Source organism: Capra hircus, chromosome 16, assembly GCF_001704415.2.
Source record: "Capra hircus breed San Clemente chromosome 16, ASM170441v1, whole genome shotgun sequence".
Lineage (NCBI taxonomy): Eukaryota > Metazoa > Chordata > Mammalia > Artiodactyla > Bovidae > Capra > Capra hircus.
The window spans coordinates 49243762-49271001 of NC_030823.1; the positions used below are offsets into that span (position 1 = coordinate 49243762).

At 49.3% G+C, this 27240-nt stretch overlaps 1 protein-coding gene across 1 annotated transcript in view; it reads left to right on the forward strand.

The window, feature by feature from the left end:
- CFAP74 (cilia and flagella associated protein 74) overlaps nt 1-27240 on the forward strand; it is an 85898-nt gene that overhangs the window by 15103 nt on the left and 43555 nt on the right. Inside the window, exons 2-15 of the mRNA XM_018059948.1 lie at nt 13599-13666; nt 15454-15538; nt 15648-15788; nt 16033-16131; nt 17044-17148; nt 20054-20227; nt 20759-20869; nt 21182-21284; nt 21616-21773; nt 22667-23032; nt 23282-23567; nt 23813-23965; nt 25293-25466; nt 25794-25912. Coding sequence (XP_017915437.1) covers nt 13615-13666; nt 15454-15538; nt 15648-15788; nt 16033-16131; nt 17044-17148; nt 20054-20227; nt 20759-20869; nt 21182-21284; nt 21616-21773; nt 22667-23032; nt 23282-23567; nt 23813-23965; nt 25293-25466; nt 25794-25912 — 2126 coding nt within the window. The 5' untranslated portion in view covers nt 13599-13614. The remainder of the gene's footprint in view (nt 1-13598; nt 13667-15453; nt 15539-15647; nt 15789-16032; nt 16132-17043; nt 17149-20053; nt 20228-20758; nt 20870-21181; nt 21285-21615; nt 21774-22666; nt 23033-23281; nt 23568-23812; nt 23966-25292; nt 25467-25793; nt 25913-27240) is intronic.

Consider the following 27240-nt stretch of genomic DNA (forward strand, 5'->3'; position numbering starts at 1 on the left):
GGACAGTTTTACTTCTTCATCTCCAATTTGTATTCCTTTTATTTCTTTTTCTTGTCTGATTGAGCTTCCCAGGAGGCCCAGTGGTCATATTGAAGACTTCTGACAAAACGTGGTCTGCTGGAGGAGGGATTGCAAACCACTTCAGGATTCTTGTTGTGAGAACCCCATTAACACTATGAGAAGGCAAAAAGATATAACACTGAAAGATGCCCCCCCCAGGTCGGAAAATATCCAATATGCTAGTGGGGAAGAGTGGAGGACAATTTCTAATAGCTCCAGAAAGAATGAAGCATCTGGGCCAAAGTGGAAATGATGCTCAGTTGCAGATGTGTCTGGTAGTGAAAGTAAAGTCTGATGCTGTAAAGAACAACATTGCCTAGGAACCTGGAATGTTAGGTCCATAAATCAAAGTAAGTTGGACATGGTCAAGCAGGAGATGGCAAGAGTGAACATCAGCATCTTAGGAATCAATGAACTAAAATGGATGGGAATGGGCGAATTTAATTCAGATGACCATTATATCTACTACTGTGGACCAGAATCCCTTAGAAGAAATGGAGTAGCCCTCTTTAGTAAAAAAAAACTGTCCAAAACACTCTTTTGTATTTGGGTACATTCTCAAAAACAACAGAATGATCTCAGTTCATTTCCAAGGCAAACCATTCAACATCATAGTAATCCAAGTCTATGCTCTAACCACCGATGCAGAAGAAGCTGAAGTTGACCGGTTTTATGAAGAACTGACTACAAGACCTTCTTGAACTAACACCAAAAACAGATGTTCTTTTGTGTGTGTGTGTGTGTGTGCGTATGATAAAAAAGTGATTTATTTTTAAATTTATATAATTTTTAATTGAAGGATAATTGCTTTACAGAATTTTGGTTTTCTGTCAAACCTCAACATGAATCAGCCATAGGTTATACATATGACCCCTTCCTCTTGAACCTCATTCCTATGTTCCTCCCCATCTCACCCCTCTAGGTTGATGCAGAGCCCCTGTTTGAGTTCCCTGAGACATAGAACAAATTCCCATTGGCTATCTATTTTACATATGGTAATGTAAGTTTCCATGTCACTCTCTGCATACATCATACCCTCTCCTGCCCTCTCCCCATGTCCATAAGTCTGTTCTCTATGTCTGTTTCTCCATTGCTGGCCTGATAATAAATTCTTTGGTATCATCTTTTTAGATTCCATATATATGTATCAGTATACGATGTTTATCTTTCTCTTTCTGTCTTACTTGACTCTATATAATAGGCTCTAGGTTCATCCACCTCATTAGAACTGACTCAAATGCGTTTCTTTTTATGATTGAGTAATATTCCATTGTGTATATGTACCACAAATTCTTTATTCATTCATCTGTCGCTGGACATCTAGGTTGCTTCCATGTTCTAGCTATTGTAAATAGTGTTGGGGTACATGTGTCTTTTTAAATTTTGGTTTCCTCAGGGTATATGCCTAGGAGTGGGATTGCTGAGTCATATGGTGCTTTTATTCCTAGTTTTTTAAGGAATCTCCGTACTGTCTTCCATAGTGGCTGTATCAATTTACATTCCCACCAACAGTGCAGGAGGGTTTGTTTTTTTCCACACCCTCTCCAGCGTTTATTGTTTGTAGACTTTTTAATGATGACCATTCTCACCAATGTGAGGTGATATCTTATTGTAGTTTTGATTTGCATTTCTCTCATAATGAGTGATATTGAGCATCTTCTCATGTGTTTGTTAGCCATCTGTAGGTCTTTGGAGAAATGTCTGTTTAGGTCTTTTTCCCACTTTTTGATTGGGTTGTTTGTTTTTCTGGTATTGAATTGTATGAGCTCCTTATATATTTTGGAAATTAATCCTTTGTAAATTGTTTCCTTTGCTATTACCATCTCCCATTCTGAGGGTTGTCTTTTCACCTTGTTTGTAGTTTCCTTTGCTGTGCAAAAGCTTTTAAGTTTAATCAGGTCCCACTTGTTTACATTTGTTTTTATTTCTATTACTCTAGGAGGTGGGTCATAGAGGATCTTGCTTTGATTTGTGTCAGCAAGTGTTCGCTTATGTTTTCCTCTAAGAGTTTTATAGATTCTGGTCTTACATTTAGGTCTTTAATCCATTTTGAGTTTATTTTTGTGTATGGTGTTAGGAAGTGTTCCAATTTCATTCTTTTACATGTAGCTGTCCAGTTTTCCCAGCACCACTTATTGAAGAGGCTATCTTTTCCCCATTGTATATTCTTGCCTCCTTTGTCATAAATAAGATACCCATAGGTGCATGGGTTTATTTCTGGGTTCCAGGTCACTGATCCGTTCTTCTGCTTCAGATATTCTGCTATTGATTCCTTCTAGAGTATTTTTTAATTTCAGTTATTGTGTTGTTTGTATGTTTATACTTTCATTCTTCTAGGTCTTTGTTAAATGATTCTTGCACTTTCTCCATTCTATTTTCAAGGTTTTTGATCATCTTTACTATAATTATTTCTGAATTCTTTTTCAGGTAATTTGCCTATTTCCTCTTCATTTACTTGGGCTTGTGTGTTTCTAGTTTATTCCTTCATTTGTGCAGTATTTCTGTGCCTTTTCAGTATTTTTTTTCAACTTATTGTGTTTGAGGTCTCCTTTTCCCAGGCTTCAAGGTTGAATTCTTTCTTCCTTTTGGTTTCTGCCCTCCTAAGTTTGGTCCAGTGGTTTGTGTAAGCTTTGTGTAGGGTGAGGTTTGTGCTGTGTATTTTTTGCCTCTGATGGGCAGGGCTGAGTGAGTTGGTAATCTGTCTGCTGATGATTGGGTTTGTATTTTCATCTTGTTTGTTGTTTGGATGAGGTGTCCTGCACAGGATGATGGTTCGGTGATGCCAAGTCTTGTATTCAAGTGGTTTCCTTTGTGGGAGTTCTCACTATTTGATACTCCCCAGGGTTAGTTCCCTGGTCGTCTAGGGTCTTGGAGTCAGTGCTCCCACTCCAGAGGCTCAGGGCTTGATCTCTGGCCAGGAACGGAGATTCCACAGGTGGTTTGTTATGGTGTTAAATGGGATTAAAACAAATACCCATAAATGAGAAACCAAAGGTGAACCCCAGGTAAATGGCAGTTACAAAATCAGGCAAATAAGAATTAAGATAATGAAATATGCACATATACATATATACCCATAAGCAAAATAAAAACAGTCCAACAAGTACAACAGTTGACCAGGTAAACAAAGGAAACCAAAAATGCTACTCACCAGTTAAGAGCAAAACTAACTAAAGCACAAACTGGAAAACAAAATTAAAGCAAGGTGCCAACTGGGGAATAAAGCAATGAAAACAAAACTAACAAATATGGTGAGAGAAAAAAGGAAAGAAAGAAAAGAAAGAATAGGCGTGCAAGGTTAAATAGAAGTAGATAAAGAAGATTTATATATATTAAAGATTAACTTCAAGGGGAAAAGAACAGTAGGAAAAGCAAACGAAGGAGTAAATGTAGAAAAAATAATAATTGGTTTAAATTTTTTTAATTAAATTAAATAGAAAAGGAAAACTATAGAACTCCATAGAACTCCAAGGTTAAAGGCCAAGTTAGAGGCAGAGGTTTATAACAGCAATAAAAAGTGTGACTAGAAAAAAAACTCAAAAGCTTAGTTAGATCTCATAGTGCTAATAAAATCGACAACTACAACAGAAGATAAAAAAAGAGAGATAAAAAAATCCAAAAGAAACTATGGAACAAGTCAAAATATAAGAATAATAAATGTTTTACATGAGTCTCTGCTGTTGGCTTCCTTTCCTTCACTGGGAGTCAGAGTCCACCTCCCCTCCCTGGGATGCCCTCCAACATTGTGCTGGTCTCTGGATCTTCTGTGGGGGCATCTCAGACTTTAATCTGGTTCTACTCCTGTGTATACTTGCCTCCAATGTCCACAGCTATCAGAACTAGTGTGTTTTCTTTTGTGGGAGCTTTCAGTGTCCTTTCATATATTCAATAGAAATAGAGTCTGCCTAGTTGATTGTGTGGATGTAATCTGAAGCTTGTACAGCTGGTGGGAAGGTTTTGTGTCTTCTTCCTTAGCCACAGTGCCCCTGGGTTTCAATTGTGGTTTTATTTCCACCTCTGAATGTGGATCATCCACTGGGGTCTGCTCCTGAGGCTGCCCTGGAGGACTTGGATTTGGCCCTGTGAGGACCAGGTGTGGAGGTGGTGCAGCTGCTTGGGTCACAGGGGTTCTGCCAGCACCAGGCACTCAGGAGAGTTAGCAGCTAGGGCATCAGGAAATATAGTGCTCTAGAAGGGTATGGCAACCAGTATTGGACAATACACTCCAGTATTCTTGCCTGGAAAACCCCACTAACAGAGAAGCCTAGCAGGCCACAGGGTTGCAGAGTTGGACACAACCCAAGCGACCCCGCATGCATAGATGCAAGACTTTTTTTGCCTGTGGCAGCTCTGCCCCAGTGAGGGTTGAGCATGCAGTTGGTACAGCTGCTTGGGTTGCAGGGATCCTGGCGCGCCAAGTGTCCAGGGACACAGACTGCCTCAGCTGCAGGAGTTGCAGCCCTATCAGAGTCTTTTTTTTCTGGTAGCTGGTGATCAGAAGGCCTCTTTGCCTAGTCTTTCTCTGTAGCCCCGCCCATTCAGGCACTTAGAGAGATCCCTTGCCTGAGGTCCTTCTCTGTTGTTCCATGCATCAGGCACTTAAAGGGGCACCCTGGGTGGGGTCCTACTCTGTAGTTTGGTGCATCAGGTGCTTGATTGGACAGCCTCTCTATTGTTCAGCTGCCTTTGCTGGCCTGTGGGGAGAAAGAGGCTAGGGTGACGGCTCCATCCCCTACACATGACTCAGCAGTATCACCTTGCTTCCATGGCTGCCTGGCTTTCCTCCAAAGGCATTTCCCACCCCGCTCCTCCCTCACGTCCCCTTGGCCCATCTCTCTGCAGTCAACAACAGCCCTCACCTTGGGATTGCTCCACAATCCCTACACTCCAGCTCCCAGGCACTGCACCTTCTAGGGGACCTGCCCCTTTGTCTGGGGTACGTATGGCTGCAGCAAGGACTGTCTGATTCTCATTCCATTTAGACTGTCACAGATCAGCTGTTTCACTCTCAGCCTTAATAAGTGTTTCTCCTCTGACTCAGACAGTTGCCCCGATGTGGGGATTGAACCCCTTCTTCAGTTCTCCCACCCGCCGAGGGCAGGTCTAGTCCTACTAACACTCCTGTTTTTCCCCCTAGTTGCTTCCTCCTACCGAGTTTTGGGTGGTTCTATATATTCTTTTTTATTGGTCAGGTACTCCTGTCCGCTCTCAGCTGGTGTTCTGCAAGCACTTCTGTGCCTGAAGGTGTATTCCTGATGTATCCACGGAGAGAGATGTACTCCATAACCATCTACTCCTCCGCCATCTTGTTCCTCCCCAGATGTTCTTTTCATCATAGGGGACCGGAATATAAAGTAGGAAGTCAAGAGATACCTGGAGTAACAGGCAAATTTGGCCTTGGAGTACACAGTGAAACAGGGTAAAGGCTAACAAGTTCTGTCAAGAGAACACACGGGTCATAGCAAACACCCTTTCCAACAATGCAAGAAATGTCTCTACACATGGACATTACGGGATGGTCAATACCAAAATCAGATTGATTATATTCTTTGCAGCCGAAGATGGAGAAGCTCTGTATAGTCAGGGAAAACAAGACCTGGAGCTGACTGTGGCTCAGCTCATGAGCTCCTTATTGCAAAATCCAGGCTTAAATTGCAGTAAGTAGGGAAAACCAGTAGGCCATTCAGGTATAACCTAAATCAAATCGCGTATGATCATACAGTGGAGGTGACAAACAGATTCAAGGGATTAGATCTGGTAGACACAGTGCCTGAAGAATTATGGACAGAAGTTCGTAACATTGTACAGGAGGCAGTGACCAACACCATCCTTAAAAAAAAAAGTTCAAGAAGGCTAAGTGGTTTTCTGCAAGGCCTTACAAATTGCTGAGAAAAGAGAAGCAAAAGGCAATAGAGAAAGGGAAAGATTTACCCATCTGAATTCAGAGTTCCAAAGAATAGGAAGGAGAGATAAGAAAGCCTTCTTCAATGAACAATTCAAAGAAATAGAGGAAAACAGTAGAACGGGAAAGGCTAGAGATCTCTTCAAGAAAATTGGAGTAATCAAGAGAACCTTTCATGCAAGGATGGGCACAATAAAGAACAGAAATGGCAAGGACTTAGAAGCAGAAGAGATTAAGAAGAATTGGCAAGAATACACAGAACTATACAAAAAAGATCTTAATGACCCAGATAACCATGATAGTGTGATCACTCACCTAGAATTAGACATCCTGGAGTGTGAATTCAACTGGACCTTAGGAAGCTTTACTATGAACAAAGCTGGTGGAGGTGATGGGAATTCCAGCTGAGTTATTTAAAATCCTAAAAGATGATTTTGTTAAAATGCTGCACTCAAAATGTCAGCTAATTTGGAAAACTCAGCACTGGTCACAGGACTGGAAAAGGTTAGTTTTCATTCCAATCCCAAAGAAGAGCAATGCCAAAGAATGTTCAAACTACCATACAACTGCACTGATTTCACATGCTAACAAGGTAATGCTCAAAATCCATCAAGCTAGGCTTCAGCAGTATATGAACTGAGAACTTCCAGATGTACAAACTGGGCTTAGAAAAGACAGAGAAATCAGAGATCAAATTACCAGCGTTCGTTGGCTTATAGAGAAAGCGAGGGAATTTCAGAAAGATATCTACATCTGCTTCATTGGCTACACTAAAGCCTTTGACTGTGTTGTTGTTCAGTCGCTAAGTCATGTCCAACTCTGCAACCCCATGGACTGTATGTAGCACACCAAGCTTCCCTATCCTTCATTATCTCCCAGAGTTTGCTCAAATTCATGTCCATTGAGTCAATGATGCTATTTAACCATCTCATCCTCTGCTACCCACTTCTCCTTTTGCCTTCAATCTTGCCCAGCATCTGGGTCTTTTCCAGTGAGTCAGCTCCCTCACACCAGATGGCTAAAGTATTGGGGCTTCAGTTTCAGCATGAGTCCTTTTAATGAGTATTCACATTCATTGATTTGTGGATACTGAAACATCCTTGCATCCCTGGGATAAATCCCACTTAATCGTGGTATGAGATCCTTTTAACATATTATTGGATTCCGTTTGCTGGTATTTTGTTGAGGATTTTTGCATCTAAATTCATCAGTGATACTGACCTGTAATTTTCTGTGTGTAATATCTTTGTCTGGTTTTAGTATTAGGGTGATGCTGGCCTCATAGAATGAGTTCAGAAGCATTCCTTCCTCTGCATTTTCTTGGAATGGTTTGAGAAAGATAAGTGTTAACTCTTCTCTTTAATGTTTGGTAGAATTCACCTGTGAAGCCATCTGCTCCTGGAGTTCTGTTTGTTGACAGTATTTTTTTAAAGAGCTTTTTGTGGAAATCTCTTATGGTGCTTTGTATTTCTATGATGCCAGTTGTAACATTTTTAATTTATTTATTTTATTTTATAATTTTTTAAATTATCATTTACTTATTTATTTTTGGCTGTATCAGGTCTTAGTTGCAGTGCACAAGCTCTTCGTGGTGGCACACAGGCTTCTCTCTAGTTGTGGTGCACGGGGTCCAGCATGTGGGCTCTATAGTTGGGATGCTCAGGCTCAGTTGCCCCACAGTATGTGGGATCTTATTTCCCTGACCAGAGATTAACCCACATTCCTTGCATTGAAAGTCAGATTCTTAACCACTGGACCACCAGGGAAGTCCCCTAATTTTTATGTTAAGGTATAGTTTATTTACTTTGTTGTGTTAGTTTCAGATTATAAAGCAAAGTGATTCAGATATACGTATATCCATTCTTTTTCAGATTCTTTTCCCATATAATTTTTTACAGATATAATAATTTATACTATTGAGTATAGTTCCCTGTGCTATATAGTAGATCCTTGTTAATTGTCTTTTTTACATGTATTATTGTGTGTATGTTAATTCCAAACTCCTACTTTCTCTCTTCCCGCCATGTTTCCCCTTTGGTTAACCATAAGTTTGTTTTGAAAGTCTGTGAGTCTGTTTCTGTTTTGTAAATAATTTCATTTGTATTGTGTTTTTTTAGATGCCACATATGAGTGAGATCATATGATATTCATCTTTTTCTGACTTACTTTACTTAGAATGGAAGTCTCTAGGTCCATGTCACTGCAAATGGCATTATTTCATTCTTTTTTTTAACGGTTGAGTAATATTTTCTTGGAATAGTTTGAGAAGGATAAGTGTTAACTCTTCTCTTTAATGTTTGGTAGAATTCACCTGTGAAGCCATCTGCTCCTGGAGTTCTGTTTGTTGACAGTATTTTTTTTAATAGCTTTTTGTGGAAATCTCTTACGGTGCTTTGTATTTCTATGATGCCAGCTGTATATATATGATCATATATATCTCACAACGTCTTTTTCCATTCATCTGTTAATGGACCATAGGTTGCTTCTATGTCTTGGCTATTGTAAATAGTGCTGCTATGAACACTGGGATGTATGTATCTTCAAATTATGGTTTTCTCTAGATAGATGCCCACCAGTGGGATTGCTGGATCAGATGGTAGCCCTATTTTCAGTTTTTATGGAACTTCCGTACTATTCTTCATAGTGACTGTTCAATTTACATTTCCACTAACAGTTCAGGAGGGTTCCCTCTTCTCCACACCCTCTCTAGCATTTACCATTCGTATGCTTTTTGATGATGGCCATTCTTACCGGTGTGTGGTGATACCTCATATAGTTTTTGATTTTCATTTCTCTAATCATCAGTGATGTTGAGCATCTTTTCATAAGTTTGTTGACCATCTGTATTTCTTCTTTGGAGAAACGTCTAGTTAGGTCTGCCATTTTTTGTTGGGTTTGTTTGTGGGATTTTGTGTGTGTGTGTGTTGTTTTGGCCATGCTGCAAGTGTGTGGGATCTTACTTTCCTGACCAAATGACTAGGGATTGAACCCGTGCCCCCTTCAGTGGAGGCACAGAGTCCCAAGCATTGGACTGGCAGGGCACTCCCCAGTTGTTTGTTTCTTATATTGTGCTTCATGAGCTGTTTGTATGTTTTGAAGATGAATTCCTTGGTTGCTTCCTTTGCAAATATTTTCCTCCATTCTCTGAGCTGTCTTTTCTTTTTGTTTATGGTTTCCTTAGCTGTGCAAAAGCTTTAAAGTTCAATTAAGTCCTATTTGTTTATTTTTGTTTTTATTTTCATTACTCTAGGAGATGGTTCAAAAAAGATGTTGCAATTTGTGTCCGAGAGTATTCTGCCTGTATTTTCCTCTAAGAGTTATATAGTATCCAGTCTTATATTTAGGTCTTTAATCCATTTTGAGTTTATTTTTGTGTGTGGTATGAGAGTTCTAATTTCATTATTTTACATGTAACTGTTCAGTTTTTCCAGAACCACTTATTGAAGAGACTGTCTTTTCTCCATTGTATATTCTTACCTCCTTTGTTGTAGATTAATTAACCATAAACGTGTGGGTTTATTTCTGTGCTCTCTATCCTGTTGCACTGACCTGTATTTCTGGTTGTAACTTCTTTTTTACTTCTGATTTCTAGATTTGAGCCCTCTCTCTGTTTTTCCCTTGATGAGTTGGCCTCAGGATTTATCGATTCTGTTTATCTTTTCAGAGAACCAGCTCAGTTTCATTGATATTGTTTATTTAAGTCTCTATTTCATTTATTTCTGTTCTGATCTTCATGATTTCTTTCCTTGTGCTAAGTGGGTTTTGTTTGTTCTTTCTCTAATTGCTTTAGGTTATGTTTAGGCTGTTCATTTGAGAATTCTCTTGTTTCCTGAGGTAAGCCTGTACGTCTATAAACTTACATCCTGTAACTGCTTTTGCTGCACCCAACAGATTTTGGATTTTGTTGGTTTGTTTTCCTTTGTCCCTAGGTCAAATTTGTCCCTAGAAGAAATTTTTAATTTCTTCTTTGATCTCTTCAGTGATCCATTTGTTGTTTAGTAGTGTATTGTTTAGCCTCCTTGTGTTTGTGTTTCCTGTGGTTTTTTCCTTGTAGTTGACTTTTAGTCACATAGTTTTGTGGTCAGAAAGGATGCCTGATATGATTTCAATTTTCTTAGATTTGTTGAGACTTGATATGTGGATTCTGTGATCTGTCCTAGAGACTGCTTCATGTACACTTGAAATTATTTGCTATTTTTGAATGGAATGTTCTATATAGATCTATTTAAGTTCATTTGGTCTAATGTGTCATTTAAGGCCAGTGTTTTCTTATTGATTTTCTGTCTGGATGACCTGTCCAGTAATGTAAGTGGGGTGTTAAAGTCCCCCCTTACATTAACTATTACCGTGTTACTGTCAGTTTCTCCTTTTGTGTTTGTTAATATTAATACTTGCTTTATGTCTTTAGGGGCTCCTATATTGGGTGCATATTTGTTTACAATTGTTCATCTTCTCGGCTTGATCCTTCTATCATTATGTAGGGTCCTTCTTTGTTTCTTATAACAGTCTTTGTTTTAAAGTCTACTGCTGCTACTGCTAAGTCACTTCAGTCGTGTCTGACTCTGTGCGACCCCATAGACGGCAGCCCACCAGGTTCCCCTGTCTCTGGGATTCTCCAGGCAAGAACACTGGAGTGGGTTACCATTTCCTTCTCCAATGCATGAAAGTGAAAAGTGAAAGGGAAGTCGCTCAGTCATATCCGACTCTTAGCGACCCCATGGACTGCAGCCTACCAGGCTCCTTCGTTCATAGGATTTTCCAGGCAAGAGTACTAGAGTGGGTTTTAAAGTCTACTTTGTCTGATATAACTGTTGATAACCCAGCTTTCTTTCATTTCCATTTTGCGTGGAATCTCTTCTTCCATCATGTCTTTCAGTCTGTATGTGTCTCTAGATCTGAAGTGAGTCTCTTGTGAAGTGGAAGTTGCTCAGTTGTGTCCAATTCTTTGTGGCCCCATGGACTGTAGCCTGTCAGGCTCCTCTGTCCATGGAATTCTCCAGGCAAGAATACTTGAGTGGGTAGCCACTCCCTTCTCCAGGGGATTTTCCCAACCCAGGGATCAAACCCAGGTCTCCCTGAATTGCAGGTGGATTCTTTACCATCTGAGCCACCAGGGTAGCCCAATAATACTGGAGTGGGTAGCCTATCCCTTCTCCAGGGGATCTTCCCATCCCAGAAATTGAACCAGGGTCTCCTGCACTGCAGGTAGCTTCTTTACCAGCTGAGTTACCAGGGAAGCTCTTTACTGGAGTGGGTTGCCATACCCTCCTCCAGGGATCTTCCCAACCCAGATCTTCCCAACCCAGGGATCGAACCCAGGTCTCCCTCATTGCAGGCAGATTCCTTACCATCTGAGCCACCAGGGAAGCCCATGAATATTGGAGTGGGTAGCCTGTCCCTTCTCCAGGGGATCTTTCAGACCTAGGAATTGAACTGGAGACTCCTGCACTGCAGGCAGATTCTTTACCAGCTGAGCTATGAGGAAGCATGTATGTGGGCCCATTCAGTCACTCTGTGTCTTTTAATTACGACATTTAGTCCATTTGCATTTGAAGTAGTTACTGATAGGTATGTACTTCTTGCTATTTAGTTAGTTGTTTGAGGGCTGTGTTTTTAGTTCTATTTTGTTCTTTTCTTCTTCTTTTGTTCTTCTCTCTTATGATTTGATGACTGTCTTTATTGTTACCTTTGGATTCCTTTCTCTTTTGTATATGTATATCTATTACAGATTTTTAGTTTGTGGTTACCACAAGACTCATATATAGCAGTCTGTATATATTTGTGTTAGTTGCCCAGTTGTGTCTGACTTTAGCACACCAGGCTTCTCCGTTCAGGGAATTCTCCAGGCAAAAATACTGAGTGGGTAGCCATTCTCTTCTCCAGGGGATCTTTCTGACCCAGGGATTGAACCTCAGTCTCCTGTATAGCAGGCAGATTCTTTACCACCTGAGCCACTAAGGAGGCCCAGATGTATGTGTGTGTGTGTATACATGCCACTGGTGGGTGGGGCTGAGGGGTCTAGGATGTCCCAAATTGATGTTGGCCTGCAGGTAAGTGGGACCAGATCCTGGGGTGGCTGGCTGAGGGCTCCATGGTGTCTTGGAGCTGATGTTGGCCTGCAGGTGGACAAGCTGGGTCCTGATATGGCACGGCGTGGGGCTGTGGTAGTTCTGGTCTGGCATCTGCCCATTGGAGGGCAGGGCTGGGGCCCAGGGCTTCCAGAATTGGTGTTAAGCCAATGGTGGGTCTGGCATCAGGGCCTGGGGGTCCTGGAGTAGGTGTGTCAGCTCACTGGTGTGCAGGCCGGGTCCTGGCACTGATAAGCTGGAGGGTGGAGTGTGATGTGGCACTCTCTGCCTTGTGCCCTAATGTTAGAACCAGCTCCCCAAGAACAGCTGCTGGCAGCATCCCTGTCCCCAGGGTGAGCTGCCTGCACCTCCAGCCTCTCCAGGAGGTTTCCTGAAGTCAGCAGTGGGTCTGGCCCAGGCTCCTCTCAGTTTCCTGTTTCTGCTTGGGGCCCCAAGTGTGTGGGACTTGGTGCAGGTCCTCTAAGAGCAGTGTTGCTATTCCCACAGCCCTCTGCCTCTCCCAAAGGGAAGTCCATGCTGGCCTTCAAAGCCAGATGTCCAGAGGCCTGTCTTCCTGGTGCCAACCCCCAGGGTGGGGAGCCTGATGTGGGTCTTGGACCCGCCTCCTTGGGGAGAACCTCTGCAATTATGATGCTCCTTCAATTTGGGGTTCCCCTCAGGTGTGGCTCTTGATGCACCATGACTTTGCCCCCACCCCACCCCGTTGAGGGTCCTCCTTTACGTCTTTGATTGTAGACCATCTTTTCTGCTGCGCTAATGCTTCAGTTCAGTTCAGTTCAGTTCACTCAGTCTTGTTTGACTCTTTGCAACCCCATGAATCGCAGCACGCCAGGCCTCCCTGTCCTTCACCAACTCCCAGAGTTCACTCAGACTCACATCCATCGAGTCCGTGATACCATCCAGCCATCTCATCCTCTCTCGTCCCCTTCTCCTCCAGCCCCCAATCCCTCCCAGCATCAGAGTCTTTTCCAATGAGTCAACTCTTCGCATGAGGTGGCCAAAGTACTGGAGTTTCAGCTTTAGCATCATTCCTTCCAAAGAAATCCCAGGGCTGATCTCCATCAGAATGGACTGGTTGGATCTCCTTGCAGTCCAAGGGACTCTCAAGAGTCTTCTCCAACACCACAGTTCAAAAGCATCAATTCTTCAGCACTCAGCTTTCTTCACAGTCCAACTCTCACATCCATACATGACCCCTGGGAAAACCATAGCCTTGACTAGACGGACCTTTGTTGGCAAAGTAATGTCTCTGATTTTCAATATGCTATCTAGGTTGGTCATAACTTTCCTTCCAAGGAGTAAGCCTCTTTTAATTTCATGGCTGCAGTCACCATCTGCGGTGATGTGTAAGTGCTAATCCTTACACATCTGTAATATTCTGGGTGTGAGACCTTCCTCAGATCTGTGTACTACAGATAATTTCTCATATTCTGTGGCCTCTCTTCTTCTTAATGTCTTTTTAGAAAAGAAATGGTTAATTCTTTGAAATCCAGTTTTTTTTTTAATGTTGTTTAAATCCATCTCTATACTTTGTAAACTTTTTGCAGCTGATTTTGCCCCAGGATGGAAGAAGATGACAAGAAGCTTTTGGATGACAAGCCGCTCATGGAAGATGGTAATTAAGAAGGGTCCCCTCACAAAGAACATACATTTCACAGCACAGAAGGCATAGGGTGGGCTTGATCGGGGCCCTTTAATTCCCTTTTTTTTTTTTTTCACAGAAGCTACATTTTTTAAACTCACATTTTTCTCAAAAAGGCAGCCTATAGTATTCTGTCTTTAGTTGGAGGAAGGGTCTGTGTGGCTGAGACCCTGAAGGTGTCGACTGTGGTTTCCAGCGTCTCTGTCAAGGAATCTGGTGCGGTGTTTCCTCCAGTCCTCTGAATGTGACCTGTTCGTGTTTTATTTTCCTGGAAACTTTTGGATTTAAAAAAAAGTCCTAAGATGTGCTTTGGTTTGGGCTAGTGCTGGACACCAGCGGTGTCCTTTACAGGGACACTGAGGTCCTTGCCCTCCTAGGACCCACTTCCACGCCTGAGAGCCCCTGCCCCTAAGCTGTGCTGCCTTCTCCCTCCTACTGCTCCCGTCTCATGACTGTAGATTTGTGCCGTTTAGAACTTCTCTTCAGTCACTTTTGCTGAGCTTTAATGAAGGACTGTAGATAAGCCGTGTTTTGCTAGAAATCGGCAGTGATTCTCAAAGGCAATAATCCTCATACTTTTTTGTCAGGAGACTCCATTATATTCCTAAAAAATTACTGAAGACCCAAAGAGCGCTGGTTTACATCAGTTATACCTTTCAATGTTTACTGCATTAAGAACTAAAGCTAAAAAAATTTTATTTACTCATTTAAAATAGCAGTAATGAACCTGCTGGGTGCAACGTGCTGAGCCTGGCCTAAGAGCAGATGTCTGCCTCTCACTAGTCTGGTGTGGTATCCTGTGTCATGTGGCCTCTGGAAAACTCTGAAAGGTTGTTGCTGAGCCATGAAAGACACTAGGATTCTTGGCCTCTGGAGGAGAGGGATTTAATCTGGGCCCAGTGACAAGGCTTGATCGCTCAGAGCTTTTGTATAATACCATTTTAGTAAAGTATGAAAGAGATAGACAAAGCTTCTGACGTAGACATCAGAAGGGGGCAGAAAGAGTGCCCCCCTTGCAAGTTTTAACCAACTGTTTTATGTCTGTTAGAAAGGTATTAATCAGATAAGAGAGACACCTCAAGGCTGAGGGAGTTTCACCAGGCCCCTCTCCCACAATATGCATTTTTGAGATAGGACTGCCCGAGGTGTGTCCTTCCCCATCCATAAAACAATTGATATGAATACTGGTTTGTTGAGCTATTATCAGCTCAAGGTTTGAGAAAGGAAAAAAGTTAGTCTTAGGTGGAACCATTTTGAAGAAAGGCAAATTCCAAAGCAAATACATAGTTTTATTAACATAGTTTAAGAAAAACATTTGCACAAGAAAAATGCATTGGTTAGCTCAAGGTTTGAGAAAAGTTAAGTTCAGGTGGAACCAGGTGTCATCATGGCAACAGAGAATTTTAAGAGAAACCTCCTTTTAATTTTGTATAAAGAAGGAAAAAAAATCTGATACTTGTAGTCTGTTTCCTCCTGCCGATTAAGGGAGAGATAAAAAATGTCTGACACTTGCACTCTATTTCCTGTTTGGAGACCCCTGGCCTTCCTGCCTGTTACGCTGTCAACTCCACGCCACACTCACCAAGCTCAGGGTGGAAGAGACAGGCAGTGTTTTGCTATTGTTACGAAAATAGCTTTGAAGTGCCAACCCCTGGAAAGGGTTTCCTGGGCCAGTTTTGAGAACTGCTGCACCTGTCAGGATTTATCCAGGAGCCTCAGGCTCGAGGGTCTCCATCTGCTTTCTCTTGCTTGACGTCTAGACACAGAGGAGCTGGAGGACCCAGAGGTTGTGCTGGACTGTGTCCCCAGGGAGGCTGAGCAGAAGGCCGGCCTGGGAAGCTCCTGGTAACTGACCTGGGTGAGGACAGGGTGAGGGGACCTCTGTATTCTAGACAGTACGGTGGAGGGGACGTGGCCCCCACACAAGGGTAGCAGGTGTCCTTTCCATTTCAAGTCCAGGAATAGAGCAGAGCAAGGACAAGCAGAAGCAGAGGTTGACTGCCCAGGAAAAAATGCAAGCCTCCCTGCTGCGCAGGGACTTGAGCCAAGTGGACCAGCTGCATGAAGAGAAAGACCTTTTCATCCAGAAGACAAGGTGAGTGGGCCAGCTGGTCCCCTGCCCCAGGCTTGTGGGTGCCGTGGCCGTAGGGGTTCCCTGCCCTCCTCTCCTATCTGACCAGCAGTAACACTGCCATGTGGATGACATGAAACTTCACTCCTGAATGTGTGAGATGGAGGAGGAGAGGTCACCCACCCCAGGCCTGGTCCCACCCAAGGAGAGGGAGACTGAGGCCTGGGGTGCATGGGACCACTCACCCTAATTCTGGCTCAACTTCCAGGGGGGAGCTACGTGCCTGCCGCAGGAGGATGGAACTCCTGGTCAAGCAGCAGGAGAGTGTAGCAGCCGAGATGGCTGCAGAGAGGGCAGCCAACAACATGTAGGTCAGAGGTTGGAGGTGGGGCCTTGGGGCCACTGTGTGAGCAAGAAGCCGTGTCCACCCAATTGTGACCCGCATCTAGCACCCGCTGCACCTGGGTGGCAAGGGAATGGACCCATCTCCTGCCCTTGTGGGAATCTAACAGCTGCAGCAGACACCAGGAGTCAGGTGGCCACGACCCAGGAGGGCGGTCACTTTGATACGGGTGTCCAGGGGGCCCTCCCTGAGAAGGTGACCCACAGGCTGGGACCTGAGTGGTAGAAACAGCAGCCACGCGGCACTGGAGCAAGGAGGAGCATCCAGCGCAGGGCCCCAGATGGCACCAGGTCACGGACCTGCAGACCAGAGCCATCTGGTCAGTGTCACTCAAGGCCATTCTCATAGAGATGACCCCACCCACTTCTGCCCTTAGAGGGGATATTTAGGGGCGGCGCATCTATGTGTCCTACCCCGTTCCCACCCACCCCATTCATCAGAGCATAACTGGGCTCAGATGACTGGGGGTCAGAGGGACTTGAAGTAGAAATTTCAAGGGGATTTCTTGAAGTGCCCCCACCCAAGGTGGGATTGGCCAAGAGCGGGTCTCTCAGTGGCTTTTGTCCTCAAGATGCTTCTGGTTGGCAGGTGAGTATGCTGGGTCCTTCCTGGGCCAAAACCAGGCTGGGCCTGCTGCTCTGAGGAGCTGGCAACCAGGGGCCAGCTCCCCATCCTTGTTAGAGAGGCCAGTGTAGCAGGTAAAGGCAGCATGGTCAGATCAGTGAGGGTAGGCCCAGCAGAAGCCTGCCTTTGGCCATGTTTCTGCCCACCCAGCTGACCACTCATATCCTGCAAGTGAAAAATGAGGTGAAGGCATGGCTGGCTGGGGGCTGGCAACCCCAAGGCCCTGACTGCCACTGTCCCTGCGGTCCCCAGGGCAGCCATGGGGCGCCTGGAGGCAGCGTCACAGCGCCTGTGCTCGGAGATGAAGAATGAGTGGGACCTGCAGGCGCGGATGATGGCGGTGCTACAGCAGAGCGAGTGAGTTCGGGCCGGCTCGGGGTGGTGGTGGGGCCTTGAGATGGAGAAGCACACTTGGCACTTGACTTTCAAGCTGCCTAAAAATGGAAGGGTAGCCAAGACTTCCCTTTTTGTTCAGTGTTTTTCACTTTCTCCACGTTTGTTTGAGTTCTTAGGAACCATGAAATCAGCTGCTTCTTCCTTTATTCCCGCTCTTTGTGCCCCCATGGAACAACCGAACGATTAAATCTTCATGCCTCTTCTACAAGCATCCCCCCAGACCCCACCCCCTAGAGAGATACTCCACCCGGAGCTTGTCCTGGCAGCCCCGCTGCGCGCCAGCCAGCATCTGGGCTGCTCCTCACCGGCCTGGGGCACCCCTGGTGGTCCTGCCTTTGTCCATCACTGTATCATCCATTTAGTTTTTTAAAGCTTCTAACTTTCGAAAGAATTTCAAGTTTACAGAAGACTTGCAAAAACAGCGCAAAGAATCCTCAGTGTCCCCTTCCCCCCATTATCTGGTGACACTTTACAGCAAGAGGGTCCCACCTGGGGTGGTTACAGAGGGTTGTCTTGCCTCCAGTAGGAAGACATTCTGACCTCAATATTTCTGAAGATTCCGCCCCCAGAAGGGCCCCCCAATTTGCCTCTATGTGATGTCTCCTCAGGACAGTGGCCTAGGATCCCCCACTGGTGCCCCCCAGCAAGGGTCCTGATGGCCACTGGTCCCCTTTCTTGGGGGGGAGATTTCAGTCCCTTGATGGAGACGTGGTCTGCAGGGTTCCTTCTGCGCAGCCACACTTTTCCTGTGGGAACTTGCTGGAACTTGTGGTGCACTGTGTCAGCCTGGAGAGCCCCTCCCCGCCCCTCTCATGCTCCCATTTTGCATTTACTGATGTTTCTCGCTTGAATCGGTTATGATGATGGCTGCCAAAGGGCGATTTTCGTTTTTTTGTGTGTGTGTATGTGGCGTGTGGGACCTTAGTCCCCTGACCACCTGCGGTGGGAGCAGAGTCCTCCCCACTGGACTGCCAGAGAGGTCCCTGCAAGCAGTTTTCTAATTCTGTGAGTCTTTAAGTGTGCGAGTTCTCATCCTGCTGTAGAGAACAACGTTGTCTTCACGTCTCTCTGTGTCAGTGCAGACTCTCCAACTTCTTTTCTGCTCAGTGACTTGTTCCTGCTCCATCTTTGTTCATTCCGATGCTCCCATCGTCCCCAGTTTGGCCAGTGGGACCTCTTTCAAGCTGGTTCCCTGTCAATTTTCCAGCACTTTCTGGGGATAACAACAAGTTCCTGCTTGTTTATTGTTGCCCAGCCCTGGACCTGCCAGGTGTGCCCAGAACCGGTTTCTTGCAGAGAGAATGGTGTTTAGAGATCCAGGGTGGGTACCAGGGGGAGCCACTGCTCCAGGCTGTCTCTCAGACAGAGCTGGGAAGCACATGTTCTTCTGTGTGTCTGCTGAAACAGGAGTTCATGCCTGGAAGTCCAGCTCCAACAAAAGCTGGTCTCCCGTCTGACCTGTCCCTTCTCTTCTCTGACCTTCAGAGGCTCACCCTCGTCTCCTGTCTGATCTGTCCTGTCTCTTCTCTGACCTTCAGAAACTTGCCACTAATTTTCCTCTGTGTTTTCACTCATTTATCCTCCCACCAAATGCCAGTCTGCTGACCATGCCCAGCTGTCTGCTCCTCAGGCCCTGACCCAGGGAGCCCAGCTGCCTGCCCCTCCTCATGTGGGCGTGGCCAATACCTACTTACTTTCTTACTAATCAGCTAAGGTCTAATTTACACGCAAGAAAACACACATCAGATGTCCCCTCAGATGTCCCCTCGTGCATCCCATCCCCAGCGATCATGGGTGACCCCCCCCCCGCCTCATTAGGTGTGCGGACCCTGCAGTGTTTACTGCCTTGCGCCCACTCCTCCTCCCTACACAGCAGCCATGAGGCACCTCCGTTCATGGCTGTGGAGTCCACTGCTGTTTGCATCACGGCTGAGCAGGGCCATCCAGGCCCCTCCTGGCTCCCGTTGGAAGCCTACCCAGTTCCATGGCCCAGTCAGTGTCCACCTTGGACAGCGTAGTGGCCCCTCTGGCCTCTGGTGCAGTCATCAGCTTCAGCTTCCAGCTTCATGGCCTCGTTGTTGGTTCTTCCTTGGACGTTGCTCCGTGGGCACCAAGGCTTCGTAAATAGCGCTGTCCACTGCTTGATGCTTCCCTGAGCCGGCCACCACCTCTGGGCCAGCGTGTCCAAGCCTATGCCCACGGCAGCCACACCAGGGGTGTCACGTGTTGACCCCTGGCAGCCCTCCCCCTGGCCTATGACCAACCAGAAGTCACTCTTGAACCTGTTCTCAGGGGGATGTGCCTTCAGGGCCCTCGGTGTTGCTGCTGGAGCCTGTGTGCCCAGAATCAAGGGTACCCCAGGCCACAGGGACGTCAACGAGGCCCCCCAACTCACAGTGTGGGCTGAGGGTGGGTGGGCCACAGAACAAGTGTCAGCTGACCCCAAGGCCGTCCTCCGGGGGCGCGCGTGTGCCATTCCACCTAGAGCACTGTGGGCACACCTGACCTTGGAGGTTGGGAGCTCAAACAGTCACTCACTGTCACCAAGCACATGCTGAGTGCCAGACCCTGATCCCAGCCCCTAGGGGTTGATCCCAACACTTAGGCATTGTCAGTGAGTAAAATCCCAGAAAACCCTGCTGCGAGGAGCCTGTATCATAGGGGGTGGGCCATGGTAAAAGGCAGGTGAGAGGGTGGGCGCCATGTGGCGGGGCCTCTACTCCCCTGCACCCAGAGAGCAGAGCTGCGGGTGGCAGGGGCCCGGGTGTTGTCAGTCAGATGCAGTGCCACATCCCTGGACTGGGTGCAGCACAGGGGGCAGCCCAGTCTCCTACCCCTGGCTGACGTGAACACCCCTGCCTGCCAGGAGTGCCCTGTGGCAGATCGAGGTCCAGGAGGGGCAGCTAGAGGACGCCCGCAAGTCGGCCCAAGAGGAGGCTGCAGCCGCCAGGAGAGGCCTTCAGGAGCGGGCAGCCAAGCAGCTAGACCGGGAGATGGGGGCCTCGGAGAAGGCAGAGCGGAACAGGCTGCTGCGGGCCCGGTGGGTCCAGGCCTGGGGTCCTGCCCACCCCCTCCCCTGCCTGCCCGCCCATGCCCACCCTCCCAGCCCCGGCCAGAGTGGCTGGAGCCATGCCCACTCCCTGACCTGACAGTGGCTTCCTCCTGGACACCCGGCCATTTCCTCTGCTCTGGCCACTCCTTCAGCCCATCCTCCCTGAGGCCTGACACTGCCCACTCCCCGGGGGCAGCCCCTTCTGAGCAGAGGGCAGGAGGACAAGGTGTGCCGCAAGCCAGGGGGCCCGACCTCCCACCCCATGGGAGTCCCTGCCTCCCATCCCACCTTCACAGGTTTCCTCCAGCTCCCACTCTAACTGTCGCTGGATCTTCTGCTTCCGGGGAATCTAAGCCCATGGACACCTGTAGGGTCCCCATCTCCCTGCCCCCCCAGGCACGGCGCAGGGTCCTCCCTCGTGCATTTGGCCTCAGTCCCCTCCGGGTCTGCACAGCACGTGTTCCTGTCCCCCTTCTCCACAGCACATGTTCTCATCCTCCCCACCCGCCGCCCCTGCAGGAAATGCGTGCACCTGCAGAAGGAGCTTGGACTCCGGCAGCAGAAGCTGGTGGAGGAAGCCCAGAAGAACCACCGGAAGGCCCTGAAGTTCCTGAAGGCCTCGTTGGGGCGGTGCGTCATTCCTTCTCCTCAGTTTCCTTGTGTCCACCTCACCCCCGCCAAGGGCCAGCCTGAGAAAGTGGGTCACTTGCCTTTATGTTGAAATTCTCTGATTTTATCATTGAACCCTCATGTCATCATGTGTTTTCAGTTTTGAGCTAACAGCTGCTGTTATCAGACAAGGACTGACCTAGAGAAATTGATCTCACTGTTTTCTCATGGCTCATGTGCAGCCCAGCTCTCTTCCCGCTTGCACTTGGCTGTTTCCTTGGGGCTCCTCCCAGCCCTGAGGCTGCTCAAGTGGTGACCAGGCCCTCCCTTCAGGATCCGTGAGCAGGAGCAGAAGGAGGAGCTGGAGACCCGAGAGCACATGCGCAGGCGCATGGACGCGGTGCTGGCCCTGAAGAACAGTATCTCTGCCAACCGGGTAGGAGCTCTTCCGGGATCCAGGCGGGACTGCATGCACCCACCTGCACTTGGACAGCCTCTCAGGCTCAGCACGCCGTGTGCTGGCATCCCAGGCCTTCCTGGGGAAAGTGGGGACTGGGGGTCATTTAGGCCAGGGATGTGGGAAGGGATCTGCAAGGGAAGCCCTGGAGGATTTTCAGGAGAGGCAGCTGAGGGTGCAGGGGGAGCGGTGGTGACGTCCTCACCACCTGTGTCTCTGGTACAGTGTGAGGTCACCCACCCGATAGAAAGCTCCAGTGTGCCCGCATACACCTGCAGACGCTGGAGCCTCCATGTTCTCCTTTCCCAAGGAAACGCTCCGGAAATTTCAAGCATGGGGCCAAACCAAGAGAGAGCTGGAGGAACAGCAGGCCCAGGCTGAGAAGAAGGCGATCCTGGCCCAAGGTGGGGACGCCTTCAAGCACCTGTGCCATCAGCGCCGGCGCCAGGAGTTGGAGGCCCAGAACCGGTGAGTATGCTGGGAGCACCCCAGAGTAGTGGGAGCACGTCTGCCACAACTGGTGAGGCTGCCTCTCGCCCTATGTCTCCCCTCCACCCCCACCCCATGCGAGGTACCTCTCCTGGGCCTCAGAGCACAGCTCCTCCTGACTCTGCCACCAGGCGTGCCCCCACATCAAGTGGCTCACTCCTTTGTCTCTGTACGCCCCGCCCCGCACTAGCCCTCTCCTCCCTCCCAGAAGGCAAGGGTAGCCTGGGCTCACTTTCTGGTCTCAGGTGCTCAGTAATGCCTCAGTCCACGCTGCACCCCGTCATCCCCCAGAACCCCTGGGCTTTCAAGGTCCCCATTCACAGGTCCTAGGCTGCACCCACCCTGAGAGAAAAGGGTCCTCTGGAGGGCTTCCCAAGATGCTAGGGCAAGTTCACAGCTCTCCCACCTAGCCCGGCATTGCGCACTAGGCTCTGTGTCTCCTCTTTCTGCTGGAGGCCTGTCCCTTCCCCCCGCTTCCTAGCCCAGCCTGTCGTGGTCACTGTTAGCATCTGCCCAGCTGTGGCTTCCTGGTCCTGCTAGGGAGTGTCCCCTAGTCATACCATCGCCCCACCTGCAGGGGTCTCGGGGTTGGGGAGCAGCTCCTCGGCATCTGAGGCTCTCAGTCCTGGCTCGTGGGAGGGACAAGTGGGGGAGCAGCACCCTCCCACCCAAGGCTGCCCTGGTCTGAGCCTCAGCCAGGCCCCAGAAGCCTGGGGACTAGGAGAGCAGGGACATGAGAGCCCAGGGTTGGCGCCCCAGGGGGTCTGGCCCGGCCGCCCTTGGGCCTCCTCATCTGCTCCCCTGGAGCCCAGTGGGCCCAGCCTCTTGGGTCGGAGGCGTCTGGCTCTTGGCCCAGACAGCATTCCCTGCAGTGCCTTCGAGGAGGAGCAGAAGCGCAGGAAGCAGGAGATTGTGAGTCGGCTCTTGAAGGAGGAGGCCGTGGAGGACCGGAGGAGGCCACGGCCTGAGCCCCCGAGACCCACAGGCCAGCGGAGCCTGAGGGACCAGACCTGGAGCTACGTGGCCACCGTCTGCGATGGGCAGAGCACAGAGGCCCCGCCCTGCTGTCCCCTGGTGAGCACAGGACCATGCCTGCCAGCCAAGATCAGCACCACGGAGAGCGCCCTGGCCCCAGGACCTTTCCTCCTGGTGCTTGCGTCTGATGCCCCACCCCCACCACCAGGGCCATGGATGGCATCGAGGCTCCCTCCCAAGGCAGGCGTGTGGCAGCCTCCCCGGTGACAGCGCAGGTGCAGGCAGGCAGCCCCCGGTCTCTGGTGCCTCACCCACTGGGAGGCAGACCCCACAGCTACTCGTACCCTAAACAGGATCATCTCGGGCCGCCTTCTGTGTGTACTGTGTTGGTGACCTGCTTGGTGTGCCTGAAGATGTGGAACAGGGATCTCGGGACCCTGTCCTGAGCCCTGGTGGCCCTTCCACTTCTGCCCTGTGCACCCCCAACCTGAAGGCCCAGCTCACTGGCTCTAACAAGGGTGCTGCTGGCTGGGCCCCCAGGCGTCATTGCATATTGCCCCCCAGGGTCTCCACTCCTCTCAGTGCCCCTCTCCGCCCTGCCGTCCTGGGCGGCGCCCACACCTGCACCTCCTGCTGCCTCCTCGATGTTGTCTCACACCTGCCCACCAGCCAGGTGCTCCTGCCCTTCTCTGCGGGGGGCCTTTCTCTCACCTGCAGCAACGTCAACCTCCACCCTCATCCCTATTCCAGCCTGATGTCCCTGGACAGAGGCCAGGTCCAGCCCCAGAGCAGATAAAGGTCTGTGAAGGGGATTCCAGCATATATGTGGGCCCTGGAAAAAGGCTTTTGTGATGTGTAGACACTTGTACTCTAAATGGAAGTGACAAATGATGTATGCTCTTGTCTCTGATGCAGAGTGGGGCCTGGGGTCCCAGGGTCCTCCTTGCCATCTGTGTGTGGGGGGCCTGGGGTCCTGGGGGTCCTCCTCCCGTCGGCATGTTCTCTTTTCTAGAATGACCCGTGTCTTTCTCCCCCAACTCCAGGAGAACAGGTCCAGATTCTACCAGTCCTCTCTGCTGCTGACGGCCATCTCCAGCGAGTCTGTCCAGGGGAATGGGAGCAGCCTCGGCGGGGAGGACACACTGGCTTGGCCGGAGATCCCCGGGCTCTGGAAGGAGGACTACAAGCCTTTCCAGGTAGCTCCTCAGACACGGACACAGCCCCATCTCCCCCACCCACCCCCACCCCGTCCTGGTGACTGCTGGGGCCTCCCTCATGGATCCTGCTCTGTGGCTCCTCCTGACTGCCTCCCTCCCCCATAGCACACAGGCCAGCAGGGGCCTGCACACAGCAGGTGCAGGCTGGGGCTCAGGGTGGGGGAGTGAGCCCTGATTCCTGCACTTACCACTGGGAAGCCTGTGGCTGGAAGGCTTGCTCACACTTCCTTTGACAGCCTTATGTCAGGGCAGTGGTCATCCCAGCAGGCATAGCTCCATGAGCCATGAAGTTGGCAAGTGTCCAGTGCATGTGGCAGGATGCTGGCCCCAGCTCTGTTTCTGGCCACCCTGGAGGGCATCGCCCCTATCTGTGGGCAAACTCATTCCCATCATTCTGAGGGTCAAGCCATTTGGTTCTGCTGGTTCTGAGGAGGCCTGGCTGACTGGGCTGGAGCTGGGCACTACCCCACTCAGGCTTGGGGTCACTGCACAGGGGTCACCGGTCAGCAGGCCAGCTTCCACCCCGGAGTGTGAGGGCAGGAAGGTGCCAGTCCCTGGGTTGGCCCCGGCGCCAGAACCAGGCCCCCAGAGGCTCCCTCTCTAAGTCACTGAGACTGTCAGGGCTGCACCTTTGTGCCACTTGAAAAAATGTTGCTTCCTGTAGAAATTTTCAAAAACTTTTTCTTGGCCTGATTTTAAAATGCTTTCAAACTGTAGTAGTGGAAAAGACTCTTGAGAGTCCCTTGAACTGCAAGGAGATCAAACTGGTCAGTCCTAAAGGAAATCAACCCTGAATATTCATTGGAAGGACTTCTGTCGAAGCTCCAATACTTTGGCCAATTGATGTGAAGAGTTGACTCATTGGAAAAGACCCTGATGCTGGGAAAGATTGAGGGCAGGAGAAGAAGGGGACAACAGAGGATGAGATACTTGGATGGCAATGAACATGAGTTTGAGCAAACTCTGGAAGATGGTGAAGGACAGGGAAGCCTGGCATGCTACAGTCCGTGAGGTCGCAAAGAGTGGGACACGACTGAGCAACTGAACAACAAAAAAATCTAGAAATCCCCCCTCTGCCATTATTTTCCAGAAATCCTCTAGGTCGTGGATGGCTCTGCTCAGCCTCTTGTCCCCCACCCCCACCACCTTGCTGGTGCCCCACCTTGGATGTTGCATGCCCCCCTCCCCTGTGGCTCCCTGTCTGCCCCATGCGGCCTCAGTGACCCTAGCTGTTCATGTCCCTCACTCCCCAACTGCCCTCAGGGAGGCCTGGCCAGGCTTTCCAGATGGCCCTGTCAATCCCCAGGTATCCAAGGAGGATGTGGACCGGAAGCCGGTGGGCGGAACAAAGATGGACAAGGACATCCTGGCGCGGACGATGCAACGGCTACGCAGTGGGGTGATCCACAAACAGGTGGCATCAGGGCGTGAGTTCAGAGGGTGCCCCTTCAACAGCAAGCCCAAGTTCATCCACTTCAAGGTGAGCCCAGGGTCCTGGTACCAGTGTCCTCGCCTGGGACTGAGGGTGGCAGGGTCCCGTGGAAGGGCTCAGGCACTGGCCCAGGAGGGCACTGGTCCTAGGGAGGCTGGGACGTCACAACTTCCCAGTTCCCTTGGAGGAGCCAGGCACCACCCAACCCTTTGCTGGAGGACCCGCACCCGCTGGCCCCCAGGCAGCCCCTTCCTGCCCGAGGCAGAGTTCCTGGGAGACCAGGGAGACGTCCTGGTCTCCCAGGCATGGCTGTCAGGTGCCGAGAAGCAACCACCAGAGAGCTTTGAGTATTAACTTTTCACTCGCTTTTCCTAGGACTTTGATGTGGGCAAAGTGTACAAGAAGAAGATCACGCTGATCAACGCCACCTACACGATTAACTACTGCAAGCTGGTGGGCGTGGACGAGGGCCTGCAGGACTTCATCCACGTGGAGTAGGCAGTGGGGCAGCCATGGGTGGGGCCTTAGTCCCTGCAGCTTCTCTCAGAGCCTCTTTGTTTGAACCACACTTGGGGCCCACGGGCATTTTCTGAAGTGTCTCGGCCCCCTTCCTCAGGCCAGCCCCATTTTCCCTGATGAATGGCTTTACATTTCGTCCTCTGTGTTTTGAGGTCAATGGCTCTGAGTGAGAGCTCCCTGTGGGGCCTTAGCCTCCTCAAAGTAAAGAGAAAAGCCGTCTTTTTATTTCAGGACTGTGTGCTTGAACTCTTTAAATTTTCAGTCTGCTCCAGAGTTTCAGGTTTCTTCTCTTGAGACCCTGCTGATGCCTGAGCCGGATCCTCTTGTCTGTGATCCCTTCTGGTCCCTGGAATCCTCTCTTCCTTCTTATTTTGTTTTCCCTCATTTTCCTCATAACAACCGTTACTGTGTCTCTCTGCAGGGCCCCCTTCTCTTCTGCTTCTTAAGCGTTTTGACTTCTTTGTTAAGGGTTTTTTCTCCTCCCCCTCCTGGCTTCTGCCACTCCTCCTCGTCATCAGTGGGGAGGTGCCTGGGGCTGTAAGTACCCAAGTCTGCGTGGCTCCTGCTCTGTGAGTGCTGCAGCCTCCGAGGCCCTGTCCACTGCCCGCAGTGCCTTCCAGGGCTGTGCCACTGGCCGGGGCTCTGGTCAGTCTCCCCGTTGGATTCACTGTCCATTCTGTGCAGCTTGTGAGCCAGATGCAGGATCTTCGCTCCTTATTCTGTCTTCCCTTGTTCCATGTTTATCACCAATGCATCCTCCACTGTCCAAGCGTGCTGACAGCGGGGCTTTCCCATGTGGCTAGTTCTCCCTGTGGTTTCTGGAGGAGTGGGCGGGGGCGCACAGTCGGTTGGTCACATCACCTCGGCCACCCCAAGTCACCTTCCCCAGCTGGATCAGGAACGTTTTATGGGCAGCGTTTTCTCTCAACACCATGAGGATATTCCTCCCTGTCTGCTGGCTTATGCTGTTGCCGTTGGAAGTCGGCTTTCTGGCCAGTCCCCTGTCTTCATAGGTTATCCAGCCTCCTCTGATCACCATGAGGTCGCTGGGCCCTTGGGGTCCAGCATGTCCACCGCCATGTCTGCTGTGGATCTCTGTCTCCTAGAGCCGTTTTAGAACTGCCTGTGCTTCCTGGTCAGCCTCTGCCAACAACTGTGGAGATCCCTCATCCCTGGCCCTTCACACACTGTCCCCATCCATCCTCACAGACCGGCCCTCTGTGCTCGACTTGAAACCTGTCTGCTCTGCAGCCCCGCGCTTCCTGACACCTGTATCATACCGCCTCTCCCCTCCCCTTTGCCA